We start from the raw sequence: 21,964 nt of genomic DNA, 5'->3' as shown, positions 1-21,964 counted from the left end.
AACAAAAAAAAAAAAAAAAAAAGCACATGGTATGATGCATCCTGATGCATCATATCCCCATTTCTTGACTTCCCCAAACTTCTCCTTGGGCCTTGGAAGCTGTGACCCATGATTCAGAACAAGGAAGTTGTATACCAGCTACCTGTGATGAGGAACTTATTTTTGGCAATTACTATAAAATACTTTTCTTAGTGGATTCATTTAAATGTGTTAGAGTAGCATCTAGAATTTTATCAACACAATAGTAATAGGCTTTTGTAGCTTAGTGGGTCATTTTTTTAATGGGGAAATTATATACAAAACTAAATAAATATATACTTTGGGGACATAGCCATTCTTCAAATGGAAGCATTCTAATTTGAAATAATTTTATATCTTGTAGGCTTCTTCCCACCCTCTGATTTTATAGCAATATTTCTTTTATCCGAACTTATAAACTGATGTTTTAAAATTTCTTAGTGACTGTGTACCTAGTGTAAAATATACTAGAACTAAAAGTGGAAAAATACTTCTGTAAATAATATTAGCATATGCAGGTTGAGAGCAGTAATAAAACGGGTTTGAGCCGGAAGTTGCTTAGTTCTTTCTAGAGGCCTTGCTGGACACTCACTGTGCTCTCCCTCTCTCTCTCTCAGGCGGCTCGGGCTCTGGGGGTGGACTGCCTCGTGGCTCCCTATGAAGCGGACGCACAGTTGGCCTACCTTAACAAAGCCGGTATTGTGCAAGCTATAATCACAGAGGACTCCGATCTTCTAGCTTTTGGCTGTAAAAAGGTACTTGGCTGCAACTACTGTATACTACTATGTTGATAGAAGTAGTGTAAATCAGGGAGCTGAAGTTTTTCCTTTGCAGGAATAATTATTTTGTTTACTACCACCAGTTTTCATCTGTAATGTACTATATCCAATTTTTATAATCGTAATTTTTAAAGTATCCATCCATAAATTAGTTTTATTTCTCATTAAATGAGCAGAGTCATTAGCATATTAATAATGTATGTTTATTATTACATATCTACCAGTGCGGCTTTCAATACCACTTGAAACATGCATATCGTTCATAATTATTTAAAGTGAAAGGTTTTGCTGATAATATTTGTCTGACTAATCTGGACACTTTTTCAGAGTAAGCCTTTAAAGATTAGAATTTTGTTGTTCTATTGAAACTAGTGGGGTGCGGGTATCCTGGGAATCAAACCCAAGGTTTTTTTGTGTTTTGTTTTGGTTTTTTTTTTGTTTTGTTTTGTTTTTGGTACCTGGGATCTAACTTGGGTCCTTGCACTTGAGAGGCAGGCAGCTGAACCACTGAGCTAAATCCCCTGCCCTTTCGTATGTTAATAAGCTCTGCCGCTCAGCTACATCCCCAGCCCATAAATCCTTTAATAGACTGTAGACTCACTAATTTTACTTTTTTGTTGTTGTTTTTTTTGAGGCAGAGTCTCACTATGTAGTTGAGACTGAGCTGGAACTCACTATGTAGCCAGGCTGGTCTCAAACTCACAGCGATTCTCCTACTTCAGCTTGGGATTACAGGCGTGCACCACCACGCCCAGCTAATTTTACTTTTTAATAATGATACCATAACACTTACATTTTTCAACTAGGTATTAGGTAAATTAACTAGCATGTCTACTAAGAGGATGTTATTCAGTTATTTAAAATTATGTAGAAAACTTTAATGGAAAACTTGATCATGGTATGTTAATGGGAAAAATTAAGATACAAAACTATAGGCTGATCTAATTTTTGTTAATAGCAATATTTATATTGTCTATATCATTCATTGATGACTAGAGGAATCTATATTAAAAGGTTAATCCTGGGTAACGATAAATGAGAAGTTATGGACAATTTCTTTTTCTTCTGGAATTCTGTGTATCCCAAAGTCCCTACAACAAATTATATATTGCTTTACTAATAAAAGATTACTTCAAAATGTAAAAGAAGGAGGTAAGAGGAAATGCTCTTTGTATACATTATTTGATCATCATGACAGCCCTGTGACAAAGGTAGGAGTAGAGAGGTTGAATTAATTTATTTATACCAGTTGACAATGGAGTCCTGGTTCTATACCTGTAGTTCTGTCCTATGCTTCAGTTTAATTTATTTGCAAATTTAATAGTCAGACCCAGCCTACTTGTCTCTCCTATGTCTCAGTGTTACAGTGAAGAACAATGATTTCTTAGAATTGCAGTGCATTAAATCATGTTGAATTATAGTTATCCTACTAAGTATTAACTATTTCCATTCCTTCTGAAGGTAATTTTAAAAATGGACCAGTTTGGAAATGGACTAGAAATTAACCAGACTCGGCTAGGAATGTGCAGACAGCTTGGGGACATATTTACAGAAGAGAAGTTCCGTTACATGTGTATTCTTTCCGGCTGTGACTATCTCTCATCACTGCGTGGGATTGGATTAGCAAAGGCATGCAAAGTGCTGAGACTGTCCAATAATCCAGATATTGTAAAGGTAAGAGTGACTTATCAAATGCCACATTCAATTTCTGAAATGTGTTTTAAATAATAAACTCAGAATATGGATTTTAAATTTCTTTTATTGAACAAATAACTAAAACACTAGAACTTTGTTTTCAGCAAATAACAGACATTAGAAGAACCATATTTTCACAATTGACAAATTAGTGGCAATTTTTACTAGACTTAAGAGCAAAAAATCTGGGGTAGAATTAATGGTAAAACCCCATCTTTTGACTGCTGTCCTACTATTGCCCTGTAGTAGTATTCCCAAACTTTTTGGTCTAAGGATAGAGATCTCTTTATACACTTTTTCCTCCCTAGTACTGGGGATTGGACACAGAGCCTTCGCTTTGATCTACATCCCCAGCACCTTTTTTGAGTCAGGGTCTCACAAAGTTGCCAAGGCTAGGCTTAATCCTCCAGCCTCATCCTTCACACCCTTAAAAGCTCTTCAGTAATAATTTTTGTTTTTATGGGCTATAGCTATTGACAAAATTAGAAATTAAAGCAAAAATTTAAATATTAATTGAATCGAACTTAAACTCATTACATGTTACTGCTGTTAGGAAAAATAACCATATTTTCAAAACGTAAAAGCCAAGAGAGAGGAATTGTACATTTATGCAAACCTCTTAACATGGCTTGATGAAAGACAGCTGTATTCTCGTACATGTTCATTCAGTAACGGGTGATGTATTCTCTGAGAAACTAAGACACTGAACATCACTACTGTAGCTTCTCTAATGCCTTTACCTTAATAAATAAACCTACAGTGGAGCTGGGGTTGTAGCTCAGTGGGAGAACACCAACCTGCATACACAAGGTCCTGGATGCCATCACCAGCACCACAAAAAAAGTAAAATATAAAATAAACCCACTTTAAAGAAGCTTACTTGGACAGTTCTCTGAAACCCTTGGGATTTGCAGAGTAGAGATCCCATTTTCCAGGAGTACAAAGTGTGAGTTCTCAGGATGCAAATGCTGTGATATTGTGAACAGATCCCTGGGTTGGAAGATGGTGGCTTCTCTGGAAATAGAGAAACATCCCTAGCTGGCCTGTGACTCCGTGATCTTCACGCTAGGTGTTTTTTTCATCTATGAGTTTTAAAAAGTAGTCATGCCTTGCTTAATAATGACACATTCTAAGCAATGTGTCCTCAGGCAATTTGTCATTGTGCAGACCTGATTTGGTATATTTAGATAAGCTAAGGTGGTTATGACATCACTAAGTGATTTTTGTTTGTTTGTTTACCGGGGATCGAACTTGGGACCTTGTGCTTGCGAGGCAGGTGGCAGAACCATTAAGCTAAATCCCTGGCCCCTAAGTGGTATAATCTTAAGGGACTACATTTGCATATGCAGTCTGCTGTTGATAGAACCATCTTTATGTAGTGCATAACTAATATTTAAGATATCTTTAGTATGGCCAGCTGAAGTTAGAATGTGGATTTAATTTTAGAAATGTGGTCTAAGAATATTTTGAGTTCTTTTCTTCTCCAGTTTCTTACTGCTTTTTTTTTTCTGGATAAAATGAACTTTGAGAATGATAACTTAGCTTGAAGTTATGCCTAGGAACATAAATTTGACGTATAACTTAATTGGGTTAATAATAGAAAAACCAGGAAAACACTACTTAAGAGAATTAAAATCTTAAGTGATCTAACAAGACTGTGTTTGCTGCTACAATTTTTTAATGTAGATGAAAGTAATATTTCAGTCCCCTCTTGCTTAGTCTGTTTTAGGGATTCTGTTCTTTAATTTCCTGTTTTTTAGTTGTAGATAAAAATGTTTGCATCCATTGTTAGGTTATCAAGAAAATTGGGCATTATCTCAAGATGAATATAACAGTGCCGGAGGATTACATCAAAGGATTCATTCGAGCCAACAATACTTTTCTTTATCAACTAGTTTTTGATCCCGTCAAAAGGAAACTTGTCCCCCTGAATGCCTATGAAGATGACATTGATCCTGAAACACTAACCTATGCTGGACAGTATCCTTTTTGTTCATTTGAACTCCCAGAACTTCAGGCAAGTCTATTTGTGTAAGCCTGAATGTCATCTGCTATAGCGTGTGATGACTTGGATTGATTGACTCGACAGCAGCAGGCACCGGGTCAGTGGCTTATGATACACGTTGCAGAAGTGGGACCTGGGAGATGTCCTTGTGGCATGGGAATGCACCATGAGAGGATGCCCTTCCCAATGGCCACTGGCCACTGACTAACACTCAAGCTGGTGCAAGACCCCACTGCTTAGGTAGTAGCCAAGACTTTCTCTCAGTGTCCCTTGAAAGGGAGGACAGATGGTGATACAGGGCTTTACAAGATGGCCAACTCCTGCAGGGACAAGTAGAGACCAGCAGACCATGCCTGTGATTCAGTAACAGTGCTGTGGAAAGTAAGTAGGATCCATTTAAGTCATAAACCTTTAAGAATTGACAACAACAGACAATGTTTTCCAATCTTAGAACAGCATCATTTGATTGGTTTGTTAATAAAGACATTTTTCCTTAATTTTACAAACCTAGATACATTGATGACTCTACAGCTCTTCAAATAGCACTTGGAAATAAAGATATAAATACTTTTGAACAGATTGATGACTACAATCCAGACACCGCTATGGTAACATTAAAGAAATGACTGCGTTACATATTATCAAACCTTCAGTCTTGAGCATTTCCTATGAATGTACCAAGCATATGATGCCTTTTTTTCTCGTCTCACCCTAGTCAGTGTCTTTGATATAAGGCATAGTTGAAAACCCAAACCTAGACACATTACCTTTAAAAGCACAATTCTGTCTTTATTTATTCATAAATTAGCACATATCTAATGAACAGCCCTGCTAGTGTCTTTGAATCCTATTCTGTTTTCTTCAATGTGTTCTGAGAAAGTTTTGTAACAAACTCAATGAGACTAAAATAGCTTTCTGTTTTTTAGTTCATATTATGTACTAAAGATGGTACCAGCTCTGGGTCTAATAGAAACCAGTATTTTATAGCCTGCAATGTTTTGATTTGAATTCATCCAATTTCTAGAGTTTACCCTAAATACATAATTTAACTGTCAGGTGAATTTTAAAAGATATTTAAATGACTATTTGAAGGCAAATTATCAGGTGATTTTTTTAAAACTAATATTGAAATAACTCATTTTAAAGATACTTTTTTCCTGGCCACATTTCTTTAGTTCCAAAGTTACTTTTGTACTGTTCATCTTGGGAAGCTTTTTTTTTTTTTCTTGGAAATGAGCCAGCCAGGTGGCTTGACTCATCTTAAAGAAGAAACAGACCTGAAAACACAAGATACATTTATTTGAGAATTATAAAACTAGCCAAGTAGAAAATATTAATGGACAGATATTTAAGGGTAATTTAACATATTGTGTTTTTCATATTCATGTAAAGGGAAGTGAATAATTTTCCTCTGAATAACTGTTTCCCTTTCCTTTTTTTAGCCTTGCCTATTAAGAAGTCGTAGTTGGGACGACAAAGCATGTCACAACTCAGCTGCTGTTAACAGCATTTGGCATAGGAATTACTGCCCTGCACTTGAAATGAATATTGTTTCAGATGTTACAAAGTCAGAAGAAAAGCCAAGTACGGTGGGCGTTAAACAAGTGATTAGTACTAAAGGGTTAAATCTTCCAAGAAAATCATCCATGGTGAAAAGACCAAGAAGCGGTATGTATTTCATTTAGGGAAGATACCAGCAAGTATTGGTCATACTTAAGAATGTGCCAAGGTCTCAGAGATTTTCTCCTGTTTATGGTTTTAGCTCTTAGACTTAGATCTGTGGTCATTTTAATTTTTTTACATGATGCGAGGTAAGGATCAAGATTCCTTATGTATTGGTTTGCTCGTTCCAATCCCAATTGTTACAAGTTTTCCTCTCCCCATTTAATTGCCTTTACACAGATGTGTAAAATCAGTGGGCTATGTGTGAGTCTTTTGTGGACTCTTATTCTACTTTAGCTTTATAATACACCTTGAAATCAGTATAAATCTGCTGAGTGTTCTTCCTATTTCCATTTAAGCGTAAGAATTAGCTTATCAGTTTCTTTTAAAAAATGGTCATGGAGATTTTAAATTAAATCTAGATCAGTGTAGAGAGATTTGGCATCTTAACAATGCTGAGTTTTCTGATGTTTAAGTTTTTTTTGTTGTTTGGTTTTTTTTTTATCTCATTGAGTTTATTGGTACTTTTTAGGTCTACTGTGCGGTTACGTTCATCATTGGGATCTTGTACCTTTACGTGATGTATTTTGGTTCTCATTTGTTCCCCATACCCTTGCCCTCCCAACCCCCTCCACCCTCCCCTATTTACAAAGACTCTGTTTCCATTTTTTCCTTTTCTCATATTTTTTCTTCTCCCTTCTTTCCTTTCCCCTCCCCTTCCCACTTCCCCTACACCTTCAGCCTTTTCTTGCTATTTCACATTGTCAGTTATACAGTTTGTATACAGTTATACAATTTGCACTGTTTTTCACACAGAGAAACTATTCAGTATTTACACATGTGCCTTATGTCACATAAGAGTATGGCCTCTATGCAACCATTTTCCTATGAATGACTAGTTTAAGTTTTTTTAATGCTGTTATTTTCAGTGTATGGATCTTGCCCATCTATTACCAAATTCACCCTTATATTTCAGGTTTTTGTTGCTTTTCTCATATGTTTATTTCTGCTCAGGATTTGGCTCAGTGGTTCCACTGCCTGCCTCACAAGTGCAAGAGCCAGAGTTTAATCCCTGATACCAAAAAAAAAAGGAATTATTACCTTAAAAAAAAACTAACGGTATTTATTTCTATTTATAGTTCATTACTAGTTTATAGAAATACAATTGATTTTTGTGTTAATTTTATATAAAACTGCATTCATTTTAGTATCTTTATTGTTAGAACCTCCAGTAAAACACTGAACAAAACTACCGAGAATGGAGAACCAGGCTTTAAGAAGTGGAGTTTTTTTTCATCTTAGAAGTTGTTTAGAAGTACAATAAGTATAGTCTCCTTTTCCTTTTATTTCCTTCCCTCAGATAACTACATCAATGAATGAAAGATTAGCAACAAAAATAAAGCAAAGCCTTTTTTAAATTTTGAATTCATACTTTCATTTTTTAACTAGGTACAGATTATGCACAATTGGCCAGAATGTTCTAATTCCTTGTGAACCAGAATCTTTCTCATAAAATTTGTGAACCTTCCTCTATTCATATGAAACGGGATTGATGTTCCTGTTTCACAAGTTTTTGTATGTGTTGCATAAGATACCATATCAAAACACCTTTTGTACAGCAAGTAAACGATACACAATACTTCCTCACTTTTGTTCTACTACTGTCGAGATAGTTCATTTTATGTAGATGACTCGTTACCAGTAAGTTTCTTTAGTCAGACTAAGTCTGCTTCCGTACAGCTAGCACTTAGCCAGTGTAGTCTGTCCCTGAAGTGTGCGTGTGTGTGCACACACGGACCCACAAACCAAAAATCCTGGAGTTAGTCTATATTTTATGTGACAGCTGTTCGGATACTTAGAGGTACTACCTTTAACCCTTCTAAATTTCTCACGCAGCCAACAAGTTCCTCATCCATTGAGTACTTTGGTTGTAATACCATTTTTTAGTAATTGTGGAATTCTTTGAGTCTGTATGATTCTTAAGGTGAAGTCTGCTTACCGCAAGATGCAGTAATTATCTACAGTTGCAACGCACCTTCAGTCCCCCATCTAGGGTGGTAAAGCACCTAAAATTGCTTTAGCTTTTACTCCGCTAGCATTCTTGTTTTTGTTTGTTTGTTTGTTTGTTTTTGGTTTGTTGTTTGGTACCTAGGATCAAACTCTGGTCCTTGCACTTTCAAGGCAAGGAGCATTCTTGGTTTTTGTTTGGTTTTTCTGTGGGGGGGAATTTGTTGAGTTTATAATCATTCTGCTAATTGCTGCTGAGTACCATTATATTTCTATTTTGAATCTTTATATATCTCTAATATGGGTCATTTGGGAATTGGCATCCTATGTCTCAAAGTTTGGTTACAGTAGGTTTGGTGTAGCATGTGTAATTGAATTAGCAAATACAGAAATCTAGGATACGTGAGACAGGCTTCTTTTCAGATCAACAATCAACAATAGTCTCTTGGGCTGTACAACTTGTTGCAAATCCACGTTACTAGTACAATGGGCTTTGCTTTACACTGTCCACTAGGATAGTATGAGAGACACTGAGAGGTCTTACTGAACTCAAGATACAAGCTTAATGGGATTCTCCTAAAGAGCTGGGCTAACAACCTTCTAATAAGATGAAGTCTAGTGTGAGGATCAAAGCTAGAACATTCAAATTACTTTCAGCTACATGGTAGTCAACGACCAAAACCCATATGGAATAGATAAATTGCTCTTGTAATTGACATTGAATCTTAATTATGTTTTCTTCTTATTTTTTTGTTTTTTGAGACAGGGTTGTCTTGCCACATAGTGCAGGCTGGCCTTGAAGTCGCTGTATAGCCCAGGCTGGCCTCCAACATATAATAATCCTTCTGCCTCAGCCTCCCAACTACTGGCATTACAGGCATGTTCGACCAAGCCTGGCAGTTTTTGAAATTTTAAAACAGCTAGGGAAATTACTTTTGAATCTTCTTTATGTTTTGGTTTGTTGTTTTTTGTTTGTTTTTGTTTTTTTGTAAGGCATAGTTAAAAATATACTTAAAAAGAAACATAAAGATGATTCAGAAATAATCTTTACCTTTAAGTGTAGAATATAGTTTGAAATCAAGTGTAGATCTCCAACTGTAGATAAAACAAAGATTTATTGGTAATTTTGTTTCTATTTAGAAGAGCTCTCAGAAGATGATCTGTTGAGTCAGTATTCTTTTTCATTTACAAAGAAGACCAAGATAAATGGCTATGAAAATAATAAACCATTGAACTCTTCTGAAATGTTTTTGCCTGATCTGAGAAATGGAAGTATTCGCACAGAAAGCTTAAATATACCGCCTAGGACAAGAAATAAATTTGCAACATTTTTACAGAGAAAAAACGAAGAGAGTGGTGCAGTTGTAGTTCCAGGGACCAGAAGCAGGTACAGTGACATCTTCAGAATGTTGGTTTGTCTGTTGTATTATGTACTGTACTGGTGTTTATTTTGTCTCAATTAACATTGGCTCCAAAGGTAGGACCTGTTTTGGCCTAATTAGTTATATCACATACTGACAGTCCCCAGCATATCATAGTTTAACTTAGGATTTTTGGACTCTGTGATGGTATAAAAGTGATGCACTTTCAATTAGCATTGTACTTTGAATTCTGAATTTATTTCTTTTCCTGGCCATGAGCTGTAGTGCCCTCCTCTCTCAAGGTACCTGGCAGAGGCAGCGGGCATAGCTCCTGGTTAGCCTTGGGATCATGGGGGGAAGCAACTGATCCTCTGTGCTGCATTGTGTTGTTAAGTCAGGATGTTTGACAGGTTACGTGTACTAAATGCACCTTCAGATTTAACAAAATATTTTCAGTTTATGATGGGTTTATCGGGGCATAAGCTCTTTGTAAACTGAGGAGTCTTAGATCTGACCTAAATGTATTGCTGTTTCCATCAGCTGCTGTTAGTTTTGTTATTTGTCCATACAGAATTAAATAAGAGGTTCACAGCCCTTGCCATCACATTTTGCTTTGCAGAAATTCTGTTGCTTTGGGAAATTCTGTTATTTTCCTTCTTTTTTGTTGTTTCTACCTTTTTCATCTCTTAGAGGGCTTTGTACAATTTTACAAAATATTTTCAGAAATATATTAGAATATGGGTAACTAAAGAATTGTAATATTACAAACCTGATGCCATGCTGGGTGCTCTGGTTACAAAAATAAGAAATACATACTTTTTATTCTTGGAATACTTGCAGTCCAGTTGGAAAAGTAAGTACGCAAGCAGTTTCTCATCTAGTAGAGTAAGTGTAGCGATGAAGGCATGTACAATGTTTTGAGGGCAATAAGGCAGCATCGAGTGCCGAGGCAGTGGGTGGAAAGGGTGAGCAGGAAGGGGTGGGTGTTGAATGTCACGAATGAGGTTTAAATGAAAGATAAGGTAAAGCAGGCCGAGACTGGAGCCAGGTCTCCTCTCAGCAGAATCCAATAAGTTACTCAAAGACGTGGAGGTGGGGAACAGCATGGGGCCTGGGGCAACCTTGGTGCTGATCACTGCCAGAATGCAAGCTGGGGAAAGACAGTGCAGATAGGAGACCAGGTTATGGAAGCTGCATATGCCAAACTCAACCTATGGCCTTCTTTACAGGTGAGGGGAACGTGTGAAGGGCTTTAACTGAGGGAAAGTTGTTATTCAGTTCCTGCTTTGGATAGATCATTCTGAACACTCGGGAAAAATGGGCTTGGAGGGGCCAAAAGTGGAACACAAAAGATCGCTTATGCTGTTGCCATAGCCCCTGCAAATGGTGATGACTTGGGGATTCGGAGTTTAGTATAACTTGGGGATCAGGAATTTAGACCCCAGAGTCAGTCCACTGGGTTTGAATCTTGTCATGTTCATTCATGAGGTGTTTGACTTAAGCAAGTTACCTTCTGGGTGTTTCACTTTCCTCTTTTTAAAATGGGGCTTTCCAAAGTGCTGAGTTCAGTTCAGGCAGCTTTCTGATCTGTTGATTAAACTTTGGAACATTGAAATGGGCTTGTACTGTATAAGAGAGTATTATTCTATTCATTTAGCTCCCAGCCTATAAAAATGAAAAAGAAAGAATAAGGCTAAGTTATAACAACCTCAGGACCATTGCGAGAACTGCCTGAGACAGTGCCTGATAAACAATAGATGAAAAACACACAGTGAATAGTTACTGGCTTTGAGTGGTGGTACTGCATTAGTCCATTTTCCTTTGCTTTAAACAAATACCACAAACTGAGTAATTTACGAGAAACAGATGTTCATTTGGCTCATAGTACTAGAGGCTGAGGAGTCCAAGAGCACCCTTTCAGCTTGTGGTATGGACCCTGCTGCAGTGTGGGGTGGTAGGGGCTCACGGGGCGAGGCAGACCTCATGCTACCTCAGAGCTCTCCTCTGATTAGCCACTGGTGCCATTCAGGGCGCATCCTCATGGCCTCATCTCATCCTGGTTATCTCCCCAAACGCTAGTAATTTATGAGTTTGCGAGAACACATTCAAACCACAGCGGGTACCACGCTCTGCAAGAGGAGATGTAAATGTGAGAAGTTAACTAGGCATAATATAGTAGCTCTTAAAGAAGATTTGCCAGCACCTCTGTTCTTCTGGAAGACTCAGAATAAATACTTTTTGGTTTCTGTTTTTCATGTCCAAAAGATGAAGCCACACATTAGGAAGTGGGTCTGAAGGAATGAGCCCCTGGTCATCCTTCAGCCTCCCTGTAGGTGATGTTTCAAACCTTTCTCTCATCAGGTCTTCTCGAGGCAAAATATGATACCATTAAGTGATCCTTTCAGTGCTTGTCTTGCCAGTCACCTCATAGAGATCTTCATTCACATTGAATAATGAAAAAGTACGCCATAAAAGATGGACACTGGTACATACACGCTGAACAGAAAGTTGACCTTTTTCTTCTGGAGACATTTTTGGAACTTCCTTTCTTTTCCTCTTGAGCAAGAATAGAGCTTCCCTTTTCTGGTGCTCAGTGTTAACTTTTCTTTGGAGATGGCCAAGAAGAATAATGCTGTGTGTCGCCACAGGTCTTACCTGTTGAGTCACTGAAAGCTTAAGGAAATCTCAGGTTTGAGGTTGTGCTTAGCTACTTTATATAGCTTATTTGAATGTTTCACTAGTAAACTATTCAAGTGAACACTAAGAGATGCCTGGAGAAAGAATTATTTTCTCCATCAACTTCCCGTGAAATAATAGTTAGAAGTAAGTCTTTGATGTGTCCTTTTCTGCCCAGGACTATACAGCAACATCTAATAATAGCTAACTATTATTAAATTAGTATTCAAAATGGTTTTACATGTTCTCTCATTTCTTAACCAAAGCACAGTGAGGTAGCATGGAGTTGATGTTATTCTCATGATCTTAAGTTGAGGCTAAATTGTCCCAGAGAGGTGACAGGACAGAGTAGTCACAGTTGATGGGAACAGTCTGACAGGCATGGATTTGAATTTTCGTTGTCATCTTACCAACTGAGTGATCTGCCGCGTGCCATTGAACTTCCCCAGCATTTCTTACTGAAATCCGGACAAACAAATGCATGGGTCCTGGGGCAGGTCAACGGACACACAGTGTGTGGGGCACCAGCACAGTGCCTACTCACTGACCTACCTGCACGCATCCATCACCACCCCTCGCTCTTTAGTGCAGCTGAAAGGAGATGTTAAACGTGCAAAGCATTGTCTCCGGCCTATGTTTTTTTGAAGCCTGTTCTCTAAGCCTTAATTTTTATTACATCAATGCTTATCCTAGAAATATTTCATTTTATCCTTGAGGTCTAACAATAAAATATCAGTTAAGTAGTACCATAAGCTAATTAAGAAAGAGCAGCCGAGAGGTGAGAGGGGTTCTAGGCTTCATTTCTGTTCTCTGTCTGATTAATTTTATAACCCTGGGTTCTTTCTTTACCCATGAAATGATGCATGGGTATCAGAGAAATTACCGTGAATTTAAAGGTGAGTTTGTGGTCAGATCTTAGGATCTTACGTGTTCTGTTGGATTAAAAGCCTAATAAAGAGTCCCCCTTCCTGCCTGCACCCACACAGTTTATCTGGGGATATTAAATGTCTCCCCAACAGTTAATAAATACCTGTTCTTCTTAAATTTGATACAGCATTTATTAGGGAGGTAGTCTCATTAAAATTCATATCTATATGTCAGGTATTCTGGGATTTTCTTTTTAAGCCTAATAGTTCTTCCTTGATTCAATCTCCTCAGTAATATTCATCACCCAGGTGTGGTGGCATACACCCATAACTCCAGCACTGAGGCCGAGGCAAGACGATCGCCATGTACAAGGCCAGCCTGGGCTACATTGAGTTTGAGAACAGCCTAAACAACACAGGGAGGCCCTGTTTCCAAAAAAATCATCAATGGGATAAATGGCTAATTATTTTTGCTTCTTGTAAAATATGAAACAGTAGTTAAAGTTGTTATTTCTGTGCCATATTTCCATCTCTGCTCATATATTTGACTACTCTTAGCTGCTGTGTCAGGTACTGTGAAGGATACAAGGACGTGGTTAGCGCCTGCCCTCAGAGCTTACTTTCTGTTTGGGAGCTGAAAGGGTTTGGGGAAAGAACATCTATATAATGAACTTCATACTAAAGAAGTTCCAAATGCATGTGTATATATAGACATCCGTTTTTAGAAAATCTTGTCTAAAAATTCACTATATAAGCACACTTCTAATTGAATGAATTTTATCATAATCAGAATTTAAACTTAGATTCTATTTCAAGATCTATATTGCCTTTATTTTTGAAATTAATCTATTTTGAGACTGTTTAAAGATGCTGGAGAATTGTTCCATTTTGACATCCTGTATTTACAATAATCCATTTTTCTTGGGTTTTGTTAGGTTTTTTTGCAGTTCCCTGGATTCCTCTGCCTGTATATCAAAGAAGGCAAGCCTCCAGCCTCTAGGTGAAACAGCTGTCAGAGAAAAAGTGACTGATCTCAGTGAATCAGATTGCCCAGACCTTGATGGCACGAAGCTAGGAGATACCAATGCAGCACATAATTCAGGTGGCCGGAGTCCAGATGATGTGACTGTGTTTGCTGGTGAAGAGCCTCAGGCTGTTAAGACAGGCACGTGCACAAGGACCATTTCACCACCCACTCTGGGGACACTAAGAAGTTGTTTCAGTTGGTCTGGAAGTCTCAGAGAGTTTTCAGACTCTGCGAGCACCTCTCCAAACCCCCCAAGCACAGCGTTACAGCAGTTCCAAAGGAAAAGTGATTCTCCTTCCTCTCTGCCTAAAGACGCTAAGCTGTCTGATACGTCTCAGTCCAAGAGTGATGAGTCAGGTGATGAATCTCAGTCCTTGCGTGAAGTGGATTTGTCCTCACAGTCTCAGCAAAGTATGGAATTCTCACCATGCAGTTTAAATGCATCAGAAATGTCTCAGCCTTCTAGTAAGGGTTCCGATTCAGAGGTGAGTCAGATCAGGATGCGTTTTGTTTTCAATTTACATGTAAGAGAAAATCAGGTATTAGACAATTGAAGAAACTGCCTACATGCTGTAAATGACCACCTATCTTAGCATTTTACTCTAAGTCCTACTAGGTAGGAAGTTAACATTTTATTCATTTTGAAGGACTTTTCCATATCTTTCATATTTTCAACTCCTGCACATTTAATTATGCTTCCCGAATCCCTGTGCGTTCCATTGAAAGGAACTTGAGTTGTGGCACATTTCGCATCTAAGCAGAATGATAATCTATGAAATGAAAAAATAGCATAAGTTTACTACTTAAATCCTTAGTTTTGTATAACTTTGAATTCAGTTATGAGACTTTATAAAGAAATGGCCCTGCCAGAGATTTAGCTCAGTGGTACCGCCGTCTTCCTCGCAAGCACAAGGACCCAAATTCAATCCCTGGAACCAAAAAAAGAAAAAAAGAAATGGCCCCACAATGTATGGTTGTCTGCCTTAAGTTTTAGAACTTTTAAAAGCATTTTTGTTTTTATTCTTTTTTCTGCTAACCTTTAGTTTACGAAAAAATGCTAACACAAATGATTTTTTTTTAATTAATAGAAGCATCCTAACTACTTTTTTCTTCTATATCTTTCATTAAAGTAGCATAATGGCATTACCTCAAACTTACCAATATAACATCTTCACCAAATATTACCAAGTTGAAAGAATTGTAACCACTGTAATATTTGGCAAAATTTTAATGTCTGATACTCCTGAATATTAACATTTAGTAAATCAGTACAGCTTTATACCTATCAAAAAGAAAATTGTATTGGTTTCAAGTTACTTTGGATTCAAATTGAAGTGAAAGCCAAGCTACCATGTGAAAGTAAATTGTTTTTATTTGGAGATTTATATATTTCAACCCTGAGGCTTTCTGTAGCATCTTCTATATTTTTGGAAGCATCTCAAGCCCAACCTTTGGCTACAGTTTCTCACTGTTCTTACTGGTTTAGAAGACTGCTTCTTTAAATATGCGCCTCCGTTTTAGTACGCCCCTCTCCCGTCCCCCCACGCTTTTACACCATGCTGCATTTCCTCTTGATGCCATCTGGGTACCACCACAGATGCTGTCTCTTAAATGTCCTTCATAGACACATCTATTTGCAAGGATGATTTAAGTATGTTGGCTTAAGTGTTTCTTTTCTCAGTTAAGTATTTCTTCCTGTTTCATTTACTTTGCAAGCTTTTGGCCATGCTTTCCTAAGAAGCTTTGCCAGCCCACAGGCTGGGCTGGTCCTGCCAGCAGCACAAGAAAAGACATACCCTGTCTTCTGGCTAACCATCTTTTATACTAACCTCATAAAGATATGTACCCACCTCACCCAAAATATAAACTAACCTAGGAACCATTCATTGACTCATTGCTCTGGTAGCTAATAGTAAATTCTCCTTAGGATTATTAATTCTCAAACAATTGAATATTAACCTTATCTTTGATTTAAAAAATGTTCCGGGAAGTGAAAATGTCTTGAGGCTTTATTTTGAGTATCAGTTTTCATCATATGCCTCTGAAGAAAATGTTTCTATACTGGGCTTTCTGTTGGTAGTTCACTGTGAAAGGTGGCAGCCGTAGGTTAAGTCTGTATCAAGTTTATTGAACCTACTGGAGGCTGAAGTAATCTTGGGACCTTATGATCTTTATTGTAAGTAAATGGTGTCACCCCTACTGTTAGCTCTGAACAAGGAATATTAGGGTTATATAATAGATAAATTATCTAAATCCTCTTGGAAAAGTGGAGAAATGTAAAGTTTTCTAAATTTTAATCTGTGCTATTTTTCTCTTTAATGTTGAACATGTTACACAATTAAAAGAGGATTAGAGCTGCACTGGTTCTGCTTTTGGTACCTCGTAATTTATGAAAACAATCAGCAAAGTTGGGTAGAACTGTTACAGTAAGAGACTAGCTTTCTCTGAGTCAGCATTTTCACAGGCTCCACAAATGGTTCAGCAAAGCCTTCAAAAATACATTTTATATAAACGATTTATTTCTGCATCTAAATCATCTTACATCCTTCAGTGAAACTGGTAAATAGCATCCTTTGTATATGACATTTATTTTCTTCTAATAATTCTAACCTATGTTTTTATTTTCTTTCCTTGAAATTTTATTTATACTGATTGTTCTCATTCTATTTATTTTCCATTTTGTTGAACATTGGTTAGTTGGCATAAAAATTCCACAGTAAAAAAAAATCTAACTCTGCTTTATTTTTTGATCTTGGGAATCTAGGAGTCTGATTGTAGTACTAAATCACTTGATAATCAAGGTAATCAGAACTCCAAGCAACATTTATCTCATTTTTCAAAGAAAGAGACACTTCTAAGGAATAAGGTAAAACATTTATTAAAATTTTCTTTAAATTTAGAAGCTGTGTATGCTTGTTAGAGAAATACAGACAAAATTAAACTATTTGCTTTCTGGTTTACAAAGTCTACTTTCAAACTTCCTAGTAGAGTATTTGTGCTTAACTGTAGGTGTTCAAGATGTTAAGTTGAAGCCTATTTCCTCTGCAATATAAAGATCTTTTTTCATGTATTATATATTCATTATTTATAATCACTATAACATGCCATCGTGGGTTTATATAATTTATTTTTCTCCAAAGAATTGTTGCTGTTGTAAACAGCGTTGCCATCAAAATCTTGTGAGTAAATATTTGAGTACACTCTTGATTAATGTGTAGGGGTGAATTCCATAGAGTGATATTACTGGTCCCAAGGCATGTATGTTCTACAGTTTTCGTATGCATTTCCAAAAAGCCTTCTCAGAATTGTCCCACAGTAAGCCAATTTTTAAAACTGCCATTTTGCAACCCTAGCCAGATTAATCAGTTTTAGAACTGTTTTTTATATACTTCATTCTTACTGCTCTAAAATACAGCAACATTTCGATGGCTCCATACTGTCCACAAGGTAAAAATCAATCCGTCAGTAGAGATTTAAGTAAATTGTGCCACATGGAAGAACAGGCAACTTACTCAAAATTCAGTTCTACGTGTGACGTGGAAAAATCTCTCAGATGTATCATTAAGCGGAAGCAAGAAAAGGGAAATAACAGTGTGTAGAAAGAATGCTGCCAGTTTTGTGTGTGTGAATGATTTAGTGGATGCATGGGAACATTGCTCTTAACAGCCATTGCTTCTGGAAGGAGAGGCTGAGAGAGTTAATGAGGCTCACTTTGCACTCTATTCTTTTGTATTAACTGTTAATATAATCATTGTTTCTGTAATAGGCATTTGTAAATAACACATCCTTACCTGTTGCTTATAAATTATTCTGTTCCAATGCGTAAAGAATAATTTGAGTTAACTAAAGAGAGTTGCTTTGACAGAGTATTATTAAAACAGACATTTACTCTTCAGGTTCCTGGGCTATATAAATCTAGTTCCCTGGACTCTCTTTCTGCCACCAAGATCAAAGCTCTGGTTCCTGCCAGAGTCAGTGGGCTGAGCAGGAAGCCGGCAAGCATCCAGAGGAGAAACCGTCACAATGCCGAGAACAAGCCAGGTTTACAGATAAAAATCAGTGAGCTCTGGAAAAATTTTGGTTTTAAAAAGTGAGTTGCCTCATTCCTACTCTGACTTCTTTTCAGTAATCCCTGTTCCCTTCTCCCAGCTCCCGTCTCTAGTTTCCTGTGAATCGATTTCTGATTCAGCCTCAGTCCTCAGTGTGGCTTTGCAGTCCCTCTGTGAAGCTGGTTATTTTTCTAGGTGTTGGACATCTCAGCTTTCTTTCCTCCTTATGTCTTAGAATTGTGATGAGAATAGTTTTAGACAGGTTAAGACATAGTGCTGTATTGTATTATCCTAAATTATCACATCCAGAATGAAGAGAATTGTTGATTTTATGTAATGAATTTGCCAGATTTGTAGTGTAGGCAGCACACATTATTTTAAAAGGACTGAGCCAGGGATTTAGATCAGTGGTGCTGTCGCCTGCCTCGAAAGCACAAGGTTCTGAGTTTGATCCCCAGTACCAAAAAAAAAAAAAAAAATGATATTGTATTAGCCAGGCAAGGTGGTGCATGCCTATAATCCCGGCACTGAGGCTGAGGCAGTAGGATCTCCACAAGTTCAAAGGCAGCCTGGACTGCACAGTGAATCCAAGGCCAGCCTGAACTACACAGCAATATCCTGTTTCAAAAAAAACAACAAACAAAAAAATATATATATACATCTGTATCCTGTATATAGCTATTTTGTAACCACAAAATTTCCTTCTGTTAGACTTCAGAACCAGCCACAAAGCAGCATGATTTAATACTTTAGTTTCTTACATTTCTTAATAGAGCGAAGTGTTTAATAAAAGTTTCTTTTTTTTTAAACTTGCATGGGATCATAGGATTAAACCTTAATAGAAATATTGTCACAGTCAGATGAGCTAGTATGACAGGGAACACTTTGTAAATAAGTAAGTACTGGAAAATTTTCTTTTTTTTATGCAAAGTTTAGGATTAAATTCATATAGCAGTAATTCAGGTTCCCTTTATAGTCTTAAAAATTACTGAAAGCCAGAAAGCACTTTGTTTTATGTGGGTTGTATTTGTCAACACCTCTAACTATCTTAGAAATGAAAATAGACATTTAAATAATTTCCGTTTTTAAAATAACAATAATGGGCCTATCACATATGAATATTGTAAAATTTTATGAAAAATGGTTATCTTTTCCAAAACAAAAAACTAAGAAGATTGGCAGTGTTTCACACTGTAAATTTTTACTGTTTGGCTTAATAGAACCCAGCTGAATTCTTACCTGCATCTGCATTTCACCATTACGACATCATTTGATTAAGTACAGTACAGGAAGGATAGATAGCCTTTGTATTTGAAAAGAGTATGTTTTGGATATGCTTTGAGATAATTGTTTATTTTCTTCTTTGCTATTTATACCAGATTCAGTAAGCCCTTCTTTCTTTCAGTTTTTAAGTATTGGGGATTGAATCCAGGGCTGCATCCCCAGTCCTTTTTCTTATTTTATTTTTTATTTTGAGGCAGATCTCACTGTTACCCACACTAGGCTCCTTAGATCCTCCTGCTTCCGCCTTTCAGGCAAACATCTCCACACCTGGTTCACTAGTGCATTTCCAGTGGCTCTTTTACTTTGATGTTGAAACATGTCTTGAATTGTACTTGTCTTCTAAATATTGATGTATTTCATTATATAAGGGGGAAAATTATAATCAGTAGTCTCAAGTATTGAAAAGTTATCAGGTGGCAGGTACAATTTTTCCAAAATTCTAATTTTTACTTGAATAATATCCATGGTAACAAGTACTGTTAGTTACTTTGTTCATTTTAGAGAAGCCCTTTACCAAGTCCCTAAATTTGAACAACCATGTCACATGAGTTTTTACTTGAGATAATCACCTACCGTGGTACACAACGCAAGTGTTTTATATGTGCTTTTTTCAAGACAGGGTCTCACTATGTAGTTTGGGATGGCGGGCTGTCAGGCTGGCCTTGAACTTGAGGCAATCTTCCTGCCTCAGCCTCTCAAGTGCTGGGATTACAGGCATGCACCTCCATGCCTGGCTTTGTGCCTGTTACTGTCTTAATTCATACAGAGTTGCTGGCAGTTCTTCCCAGTTCTGCTTTAGCATCATCAGTACAAGTGTCAGCAAAGTGGAGAAGGCAAATAAAGTCTAAATGTTATTATGAAATAGTTTCGATATTACAAACACCCTAAAAGGGACTTGGAAATCTCCAGGAGTTCTTGCATGGAAGATACTGAACTGATGCTGGAAGAAAATTAAGGATGCAATAGTATTCTTAGATACCTTTTAGAAAAAAAGACTAACTGATGTTTCGTGTTTGTTGTCAGGAGATAGAATAACCTGTGCTGTCATCTTAATAATTTTTATGGACATAGAGCTTTCCAGCAAAAGAGTTGGGGAGGTAAATGAGATTCAACCATAAGTTCATTTTATTTATATTGGTTCTTAGACTCGAGAAGGATACTACAAGCAAAAAGAACTAAAATTTCTTTACTGGAGTCTTTCTGCCTTAGCTAGTATATATCTAGTAGTGCCCAAGCACCTATATTGAAGGGTGATGTTGAAAGTAAGAAGAGACACTAAGTAGTAAAACTTTAAATTTATTGGAAATACTCAGAGGAGAACCTGAATGTGTTCCGTAATGAATCGAGACAGATCTTACACTAAAGGGGATAACCCTTCTTATACGTGTTTATGTTTTTTTTTTTCCAAGTAGATTATTTCTTCTGTAGTAATCAGTACCCTAAAAGCACTAAATTTACTTCATTATATTTTGCAGAGATTCCGAAAAGCTTGTTTCTTGTAAAAAGCCCCTGTCTCCAGTCAAAGATAACATCCAGCTAACTCCAGAAGCAGAAGAGGATATATTTAACAGACCTGAATGTGTGCGTGTGCAGAGAGGGATATTCCAGTAACCACAGGCTGCTGGGAGGCCTGCCCTGGGGAAGACTGTATCAATTGGAACTCCTTTTTTGGAAGCAATTACCTGCCGGAAAGATTTGTTCTTAGGCAACATTTTAAAACTAGGATACATTTTGTATGTTAACTGCGTAATAGTTTCTCTTACTCAGCTCTTTATATTTTCATAAAAAGCTAAAGAGAAGAATGATTTTTGTCTTTGAAAGTTTTTTGGAAGTTCTGCTGTTTAGTTGGGGAATCCCCTGGAGTTTATGAAAATCTAAAGATTTGTGTGATGTCTGGTACAAGATGGTAAGTAGCCACAATTCTGTAAGCTTTTTATGCTAGAAGGAATCACTGTTGCCCCAGGCCAAAGCAGAGGATTGCAGGTTTGCCAACACAGGCAATTTAGACCCTAACCCTAGTTTAAATAAAAAGGATGGGGGGCATAGGTTAGTGCTAGAGTGCTTGCCTCACACATACAAGGCTCTTGGTTCGATGCTCTGTAACAGCCACATAAATTAAAATTGGTACTCTCAAATCCTGCCTGTTATCAACTAAGTACAATGTATAATGTTTTAAATCTTCTGTTGGCATTTCTACGGTCTTCACCAGGGGAAGAGACTTTCTGAAGAAACTTTGTCCTCTCATTCATAAAAGCCTACTCCTCATCCATTCAAGTTGTATACTGAGATTGCGGCAATTCAGTCACATCTCAGGCTCCGCTTCTAACTCCTGTTAGTTCTCTTGCTGTTTCTACAGCCATAGTTACTTCTTCCTCTGAAGTCTTGTACACCTCCAAGTCATCCATAAGGTTGGAATCAACTTCCTCCAAACTCCTGCTAATGCTTTTTTTTTTTTTTTTTTTTTTTTTTTTTTGGTTTCGGTTTTGGTTTTTTGAGACAGGGTTTCACTATGTAGTTGAGACTGACCTGGAACTC

General features: G+C 37.2%; 1 protein-coding gene and 1 non-coding gene across 4 annotated transcripts in view; both read left to right on the top strand.

The window, feature by feature from the left end:
• Positions 1 to 21,172, top strand: part of Exo1 (exonuclease 1) — a 27,254-nt gene extending 6,082 nt beyond the window's left edge. For 2 of the 3 annotated variants that reach the window (XM_010642655.3, XM_010642656.2), the window contains exons 6-15: positions 636 to 773; positions 2,259 to 2,471; positions 4,285 to 4,472; positions 5,009 to 5,105; positions 5,940 to 6,165; positions 9,307 to 9,553; positions 14,005 to 14,581; positions 16,861 to 16,962; positions 17,993 to 18,186; positions 20,905 to 21,172. In XM_010642655.3, coding sequence (XP_010640957.1) covers positions 636 to 773; positions 2,259 to 2,471; positions 4,285 to 4,472; positions 5,009 to 5,105; positions 5,940 to 6,165; positions 9,307 to 9,553; positions 14,005 to 14,581; positions 16,861 to 16,962; positions 17,993 to 18,186; positions 20,905 to 21,040 — 2,118 coding nt within the window. In that variant the 3' untranslated portion in view covers positions 21,041 to 21,172. The remainder of the gene's footprint in view (positions 1 to 635; positions 774 to 2,258; positions 2,472 to 4,284; positions 4,473 to 5,008; positions 5,106 to 5,939; positions 6,166 to 9,306; positions 9,554 to 14,004; positions 14,582 to 16,860; positions 16,963 to 17,992; positions 18,187 to 20,904) is intronic. The other variant, XM_019210420.2, reaches the window with a different exon arrangement.
• On the top strand, positions 11,077 to 11,200 carry LOC117285618. Its single transcript, XR_004516702.1, has one exon. It is a non-coding gene; the product is annotated as a small nucleolar RNA SNORA36 family (small nucleolar RNA).
• Positions 21,173 to 21,964: the final 792 nt, after the last annotated feature.

Source organism: Fukomys damarensis, unplaced genomic scaffold, assembly GCF_012274545.1.
Source record: "Fukomys damarensis isolate Sample0158 unplaced genomic scaffold, DMR_v1.0_HiC HiC_scaffold_11, whole genome shotgun sequence".
NCBI lineage: Eukaryota > Metazoa > Chordata > Mammalia > Rodentia > Bathyergidae > Fukomys > Fukomys damarensis.
The sequence above is the reverse complement of the archived record's forward strand: the minus strand, read 5'-3'. Positions and strand labels throughout refer to the sequence as shown.